This window comes from Miscanthus floridulus, chromosome 15 (assembly GCF_019320115.1).
Source record: "Miscanthus floridulus cultivar M001 chromosome 15, ASM1932011v1, whole genome shotgun sequence".
Lineage (NCBI taxonomy): Eukaryota > Viridiplantae > Streptophyta > Magnoliopsida > Poales > Poaceae > Miscanthus > Miscanthus floridulus.
Window position 1 is genome coordinate 80,572,282 of NC_089594.1, and position 8,782 is coordinate 80,581,063.

Genomic DNA, 8,782 nt, shown 5'->3' on the forward strand with positions numbered 1-8,782 from the left:
ATACGGTACGACTTGGCTATGGTCTAGTACCGTAGTAAGAACTGGAAGATGAGAGGGGATGAATGGATTTGATTGCTCAACTCTTGCTTGACATTAGAATAGATACTTATATAGAATGGTTAGCTAATGAACTAATCATGACTGCTAATAAAACACATACATAAGGATTCACTACTAGTAATGCTTTTCGTAAAAAAGAAACCCAACAAACCATAAAGCTAATCATAATCCTTTGGAATCAGAAAATTATTCCCACTAGTCGGGTAAGTCTTGCGTGTACATTATGTACTCAGAGTTTATTTACCCCTGTTGCAGGTGCAGCTTGAGGAGTCGCTGTTGTGTGGAGGATTCTTCTGGTGGGCACAGATGGATCCTTGTATCTTATCGTTATATATTTATTTCAATTCCGTTGTTTAAATTCCGCACTCTGAACTTGATATTGTAATAATGTATTTATGAGAACTCTTGTTGTATAAAATGGATTAAGTATTGTAAGTTCGTTCTCATTATTGGATTATGGATGAAAAATGTGGATTGTTCGAGTTCTCCCTTGGGGTGTGCTCGACGAAACTGTCCGATGTAGCTCACTTTCGGGGTGCTTCGTGTCTAGTGGAAGACGAACGCCTCCGAAAGCGTGTTATTTTGGACGGTTCTGCCACAGTTGAGCACATGCATCTTGTGGTCATCACCATCTCCACCATGCACTAGCCTTGCTCAACACCATCTTTGTGGCCTAGCTCATACACCTTCCAATAAAAACATTGGTCCACTAGTTGTCACTCGATTACAAAAACCAAACTAGGGCTTTCACCAGTCCAAAGCCGACCTTCTCATGGCGAGATCTCTCCCTGTCGTCCGCTCAGATGCCCTATGCCCACAAGAGGAGGCACATCGAGATGTCCCCGACACTTACCCCTTCAGGAGGAATTGTCAAGCAAGGCGACGTCGGATCATTAGGCAGAGCGGTGTTGAGCACGACACCCAAGGTAGGCCATTGAGTTGGTGTGGGGTGGCATTGACAGGGCTCCTCCACCATGGGGTAGCTCTACAAAAAAACTAGAGTTTGTCGAGCACCTCTTTACGTGCTCTTACAACTCCACCTTTTTATCTGGAGCAGAGTTGCGTGGAGCTGAATATGTTTTGCTGAAAAACATGAAGCGGAGCTAAAAAATGGAGTGGAGCGGTCCTAAATGCCCCCATAGATATGCTTGTCTAATTTCACATGCAAAGCGCTAAAACTTCCAATGACTTATTCTTAGATAACATTGCAAAATTTCTAGTACCTGAAGTTAGAAAACAAAACATATATAACTATATGAGCAAAGAAATTACATGTGTCTGGAATGAGCAAAGAAATTATCTATATCTAGAATATTATACTATACAAGAATTGCTCCAGTGGCCCTCTCCAGAAACTTTGCATGTATCTTAAAGCAGCTTGGTAATTGATTATAATTATTTTTTGTGTGGGTTTAGTTTGGAAAAGGCACTACCCATGTCCAACTAAGCCTGGTCAACCTGAGCCTAGACCATTCCTTCCTCACCTATAGCTCCATCCACGGCGAGGGGATGAGCATGTATGGCACCATCATCCTGGAAATAAGGGATTCACTATAGTAGATTCACTATAGTAGAGGTGCCTCACATTTTCTTTCTAGCGATTGATCTCAACCATTGGATCTTGATCCAATGCTCTAGCTCTGCCTTCTATTAAACTTCTTCCTCCGATCGACCCGACCCTGCAACCCCCCCCCCCCCCCCCCCCCCCCCCCCCCACACGCCACCCACCGCCCCGCCATGGCGTTGTAGGGTCTCACCGGAGCACCATGTCCGCGGTGGCCTCCTCCTTCCCCTCCCCACTCCCACCGCCGCCATGGCCATCCTTGCCCCTGCCTCGACCTGGCTCGGCCGTCTCCATCGCTGTCGGGGGCCTTAAATCGCCCTATCGCTGTTCCCATCGCCTGGCCAACCTTCCTCCCCCAGAACCCCCTTCTATGCTCGCCCGTGATGGAGAAAAAGAGAGGGAGAGTTAGAGAGAGAGAGGGCGCGCAGGGAGATGGCGTGCGGTTGTGGGAGCGTCGCTTCGAAGTCCTCCAGATTTTAGGCGACTGAAATCTAGGAGGTGTGTGGAAATAAAGTTTAGAAAGAAGAGTTTTGCGAAGATTGATTTCGCCTTCGAAGGGCGGTGACATCGGTAACTGTTATTCTAGTGATGGAATAAAGACAGTGCTCCACTAAAAAATCTGTTTTCTCATTCTGCAGTCACCTCGTCATTTCCACCGAGTGGGCGGACGACGGCGGCGCTAGCGGTGCAGCAACCAAGGCTACCTCCGTCCTATAGCATCCCCCGCCACCACATTCCAGGCCTGTTTTTCCCCATGCACACCCATGCCGCAGCCCCCGCCGCCTCATCCCTCTATGCCGCGACCTGCGATGCTAGCCTCAGCAAGAGCCGAGAGCCCGAGACGATGGGCCTCACCTTTGGGCAACGCAATCCATCCCTGTCGCTGGCACCAGCGCCTTTGACGCACTCAAAGGTCTCCGGCTCAACCTTGCGCAGCTTCGTCTTGACTCTCGAGTACATCATTGGGGTGTCTGCCCTCCGCTACGGTGCCCCCGCGATGCTCAAGGAGCTACAACTGTTCAATCATCCAGTCTTAGTTGTGATCTTGCATAGCACAGGAGCACTCTTTGATGCAGGCTATTCACTCAAGTGCTTTCAGTTGGATATCAAGTCTCCCTTTGATGCAAAAATTGAGTAGATGATTTGGAAAGAGAAGTACAAACAAAAGAACACAGAAAAGGCATTCCTTTTGGATCTTGCTTACAAGGTTTTGGTTGATAGACAGGTTACAAGTTTTTGGTTCATAGACAAGTAAATAAAACTGGAACAAGCATTCTATGCTTTGATGAGTTACAGATATCAAGACGTTGAAATGTGAAGGCTAAGAGTCTTTTTTGCTTTCTTTTCATCCTGAGCCGACTAGGAAAATTGGTAATTCTTTCATAGCACTTAGCAGCTTTGCTTATTGGATTGGGGATTGCTAGCGCGCGGACGCCGGTGCCAGTACATCGTTTCCCACACCTACACCCCGTGCGCCCACGTGGGGCCCGCACCACCCAGACCGCACACGCCGATCGGCCGACCGAAAACACGTAGAGACCGCTCGACACTCGTGCCTCATATGGTTTCCACGCGCTTGCAGGCGAGGACCGCTCGTGCCTCATACGCTTTCCAACGCTCCAGCAGTTGCGGCAGGCGGCTGCCTCAGGTGGTCCCATTGCAATATGTGCAACACCTGATCTACTTTTGCAACATCAAGATGAAACACTTCAACATACGTCTGAAACAGTTGAAACACTTGCAACATACGTCTGAAACATTTGCAGAACACCTAAAACACTTGAAAGCCATTGCAAACGCATGCAACATCCACATAAAACCCTTGCAACATACGTATGAAATACTTGAAACACTTGAAACATACGCTTGCAACATGCATGTTATGCAACATCCAGATATACTTCTGCAATATCCAGATGAAACACTTGAAACATATGTCCGAAACACTTGAAACATATACTTGCAACATGCGTATATATCAATTGCAACATACGCAACATGCAGATGAAACACTTGAAAACAACTTCTGAAATATCTGAAACACTTGAAACATGGTGTTGCTGGCAGCCATGGCCTACCTGATGGGGAACTGCGGTAGCCAGCAAGCGGTGCTTGGGGTGCAGTGGAGAGGGAGGATGGCGGCAGGCAAGCGCCTGGGCACGGTAAAGAATGCGACGCCGGAGCAGTCGCTGTGGACCACGTCGCGTCGGCTCGGAGAACTCGGCGGCGAGTGGTGAGTGGCAGTTGGGAGATAGGAAGGCAGGCGGCGATGCTTGGGCACGGTGCAGCACGCCGCTGAGGCGATGCGGGCGTAGAGAGTGGGTTCGAGAATGGATGTGGGCACAACGTCGATTCGAGAGGAAGGTAAGAGCAGCAATTTTTTATTTTTATTTCCGTGTGGATGACAGTGTTCCTTGTTGGGCCGTTCGGACGGGCGTCGAGGCCCACCAACTCGTGTCCTGACGAAACGGATGCCCTACCGACAACATTTCCGGATTTTGTTGACACAGCAAGCATAGTGATTCGTTTTTTAACACTCTCGTCGTTGGTTTTTGCCTCAATTCATTGTGCAGGCATTCTTAATTACCAAGATGCTTTAAGATCTGTGCAAAGTTTTTTAAGGGACCAGGGACCACGGGAGCCACAAAAAAAATCCCTTCGTTGGAGCCTTCAAGGTTGATGCTTGATGGACATTAAAGTTGGACTGAAGAGGGGGGGGGCTGTTGTAGTTGGCGTGATTGTATTATGGGCTCATCGTGGCATGGTTTCGCCCTCTGTCCTAAGTCGTCGTTTGTCGCTGACTTTCGGAACGTACGTCGCAACTCGAAGACGCCGTAAATCATATTTTTACAATATATATATGATTCGATTTGGTCATTTCATTAGCTTTAATGTAACATGTATCTAAGGGGAGGACCCACCGGTGTGAGCCAACTCAAATTGTGAACCTGCAGTTAAAATTCAGGTCCAAATTTGTGGTAAGCACAGTGTCTAGTAAAGTTGCAATGGATCATTACTAGTCATGGACCATCAAAACTCATCCTCTCCCACAGAACCACTCTATGCCGCGGCACGATCTGAAGGATCTGTTTTCTACAATTTGATGTTGTCACAGTAAATACTCGGTGCCTCTAATAGACATATAGCATCACATTTTGTAAAACTGCTACACGTCGAAGCTTTGATGCTTATCTGGATGCCTGTTGATCGCTATGTAAGTCTCACACTCTGTCTAATTCTGAAGAGGTTTCCATGATCTTAAGAGGTATAGTGTTTTGCTAGAACCTGTTAACAGTGATACAATCACAATTTAATGAAACATCTGGAAAATAGGATTGGCCATATCTAGGACAAAGGGAACACATCAAGCATAGTTGTGCGGTTGTGCCCTTGAGTTAGTGGAGGATCTATGGATATGAACACTCAAAATAGATAACCCTTGGGCCACATAAAAAGCCGATGTCTGCTCTACAGAGCACGAATATCAGCACTCAAAATAGCTAAAACATGTTTAATAATGCAAAAACATGTTTAATACTGCTCTTAAGGAAAAACAATGACATAGCTTAGCCATTCTACGCAATATCAGCACTGCATATCTGAACTGGCTGCTGCTCCATTTCACGGCTCTCTTGCAAAGATTCCAGGTGGACTTCATTCTTTACAGCCTGCGGATGCAAAACAAAGCCATCTAAGTTAGCGCCAAAGAGCACAAGCTTGTAGCTAATGTACCTTGATCATTCAAATCCCTACTAGTAGAAAAATGTTTCACCTGTATAGCATGCATGTAATCACAGAACCATTAAGGACCAAACGTGATTCTCTGCACAAGATCAGGCCTTCTCTTGCTTGGCATACGAACAAGGCCAGTGATTTGCATCTCAGTAACAGCTCTGCAAAACCTTGCTTGGATCATACCTTCACCCTCTGGAGGCGTGGGTTTTGATTTCTTCTTCGAGGGAGAACTGTAAGATTTCCGTTTGGCTTTTGAATTTGAGCTCTTGATAATGCCTTCAAAGGCCGTGTACCAATCATGAAGGTTAATCACATCACCATATTCTTGGGCTAGGTTGCACATGATTGATGTGTCATGCAACGATCCTGACACAGCAGCACCACTCCTGCAACAAGAGCATTTCAGATGGCTCTGTGACTTCAGAAGATCAAGTTGAATCATTCTTCTTGGATTTCCAATCAGCGCAGATTGAAGAATGTCAACATTCTTGAAGCAGATGATTTCATGAAAAGGTAAGGACTCAACAGGTACCAAATATTTCCTAATAACATCCTGTAATAGCACAGCCACTTTCTCATTTAGTACAACTGTTCCATTTCCAGTACTGGCGGTTGATCTCCTTTTGGCCCTAACACTATCGGCACAAATTGTGGTTGACTGAAGCTCCTTCACTCTGTCGTTGATCTCACTCATTCCTTTTAAATGGATGCTCCAAACTTCAAGGACATGTAACAAAACTTCCGTAGGCAAGTACCTTATTGTATTCATTACTTGGGCTATAAATCCTTTAGCAGACCCTGACTTTACCCCTAATAAGTTTTCACAAGTCACTTTAGAGGCAAATAGGTAACTATCTGGTGCATTTTCAGTTTGCAAATCTGGGTTGACTGCCTCACAGAAGATATCCAAAAGTTGCACGTTGTCATGTATTCCAGCTTCATACAGGCACAAGAGAACAGAACTCCAATCCTTTTGCAATTTCAGCAGCCTAGACAATCCTTCTAACATGTTGCAAGAATTGTTTGAATTATTTGCATTTTTGGACGAGGGTAGATCAAAAGCATATTTCCGTATTGCTTGAGGGAGTGAATCAAACTTATCATGCCAAAATTCCTCAGAATCTTCCTCCAGCATTCCTATGCACAAAAAGCTTAGAGGTTCCATGGAGAAGTGCTTACTGCATGCAAGCCTGAGAGCAGTAATAAAAGAAGTTATTGTCCCATCATGCCTAAAAAAGTAATTTTTGAGGAACAGTGCGACTTCATGACTGATGCAAAATCCAGCGCATGGTTTAACAAGGATGGCCTCAACAAGTGCGTTCAATCTATCTGAGGGAGACCCCAAGGTAAGTTTGCAGGGCTCTAATCGTTGAAGGGCCTCTGATGAGAGAAGCTTCTTTGGAGCATCAAGGGTAGTTGCTATCCCCATTACAAAGAAGACTGGAATTTTAAACACCCATTCACTCAGCATCATCACAAGCTCTCCCAGCACATCACCAGAACATTGCTCCAGATCATCAATTATGACAATGATAGGCTGATCAAAGTTCTCAGCTTCACAATACCATGATGCAAGCGCAGATACATCAGCAACATCTGGAACATCGGATAGTAGCTGCCTCAACAGCCTCCTAAAGCAACCACCAACTCCATGTTTTGCTGATAATTCAGCTGCTGACAGCTTGACTACGTGACATCCATTGGACTTCATATGCTCTGCGAGATCATGGAACGTAGTGATGTCATCAACAAACTCTGCATTCTTGGTGAGGACAAATGCCGTCGGGATCCTTCTGCAGATCACATCAGTCAGGAGAGGGTATGGCTGCTGGACTTCAGTTTGGTGCGGTTTCGTGATGGCACGGACCAAGGCAAAGGACTCCTTTGCCCACTGCAGCACCTGGTCGAACAGCTTGAGGTTGATGGCTCTGAGGACCTCATCGATGGTGGACTGGATCTTGGACCAGGTCCGGTGGAAGGCCTCAACACGCAGCTGCTCATATAGCTCCAAATCCCCTTCGTCCTCACACTCCTCACCCACTGGCTGACGACATCTGTTTGTTGATTTGGGGTTGGGTGAGGATGGCTGTGAGGTATGAATCTGGCGCTTAGCCCGGGAAGATGGCACCGAGGAGGCAGCAGCCTTGTGAAGGACAAGAAATGGCTGGATGTTGTTGGCAGCAGTGGGCAGGGTGTCACAGGGCGCCGCTGACATGGCTGATTTGACTGGAGGAGGAGTCGGTGACTGCTGCTGCAGCGGCGGTTGGCAGGGGTAGCTTAGGGAGGAATATCTGCCAAATTAGTGCAGATTTGGTGCATTCAAGCCTCTTGTCTTCACCTCATCAGCAATGCCACCTCGATGTGCATAATCTGTAAATGAAGATAAAAATAAGGGACACACAACTAAAATAATTACTGAGCATACATGTGTAATCTGAATGTATTGGTTCTCTTCAGTTTGCAACCCTGATAAAGATGCAGTAACATTGATTTAGGATTATGGTTAATCCAAGTGAATTCTAGGTGCCAAGACTGTAAATGTTCGTTAGATCAAAGTGTCAGCTGCTGTTGAAAGCTTGAAAAATAACGTTGTAAGACTACAAGTGATTTCTAGGCGATTAATGAGGGGAAAAAATTACCTGGCAAGATGCTCGGCTCCTTCCTGCCTGCTTGCTCCTCCACGCCCTCGCCTCCTCGGGTATGGACGGCACGGTTGCGGTGCGAACGATGGCGCGGAGGAGGGGGATTACAGGCACCTGGGGGAAAGAGCGGCGGTGGCCGGGCGACGGGCGGAGCGGGGCAGCGACCGTGTGGGCGAGGTCGCTAGGAGGCGGAGGCGGAACCGCAACCCGCAGAGTTGGAGAGGACCGAGGACCGCGAAGCGGGAGGAGGGAGCGGCGCCCGGCGGGTGCCACGCCGATTTGCTTCTGCCAGGTGTTGAGATTCGCCGGCGGCGGCCGTGCTGCCCTAGTGCTCTTCGCGAGCGAATGAACCGCCGCCGCCACTTAGTAGGGCCCGCTTGCCAGCCCGAGAGGGAGCGCGTCAAGATTCGTGCCACGCCAACCGTTGATACAGTGGGCCCTACAAGTCGGTGTCCCAATTCCGTGTCCAAAGACGTCCAGCACTCCACTCCCTTGGTCTAACCCCAAAACCCTTTCCTCCCCAACGAACCGGCGGCGGCGGCGCGAGGGCTTCGCTTGCTGCCATGGCTCTCGTCGCCGGCTCCTACGAGCGCTTCATCTGGGGCTTCTCCCTCAAAACCCTGACCTCCCCCTCCGCCACAGCCGCCGGCGCCGGTGCCTCGCCCTCCGAGACGCTCACGCTCGCGCCGCTCTTCTCGTACTCGGCCCACACGGGCCCGGTCCGCTGCGTGGCCGCGGCGCCGCGGGCGGGGCTGGCGGCGTCCGGCTGCGCGGACGACTC

At 48.2% G+C, this 8,782-nt stretch overlaps 1 protein-coding gene across 1 annotated transcript; it reads right to left on the reverse strand.

The window, feature by feature from the left end:
• Window positions 1-5,073: 5,073 nt before the first annotated feature.
• Window positions 5,074-8,346, reverse strand: LOC136508250 (origin of replication complex subunit 3-like). The gene is made up of 3 exons (XM_066502900.1): window positions 7,999-8,346; window positions 5,397-7,729; window positions 5,074-5,292 (listed from the first exon to the last, which is right to left on the reverse strand). The coding sequence occupies exon 2, from the start codon at window positions 7,572-7,574 to the stop codon at window positions 5,427-5,429; it is 2,148 nt and encodes a 715-aa protein (XP_066358997.1). The 5' UTR covers window positions 7,575-7,729; window positions 7,999-8,346; the 3' UTR covers window positions 5,074-5,292; window positions 5,397-5,426.
• Between the last annotated feature and the right edge of the window lie 436 nt (window positions 8,347-8,782).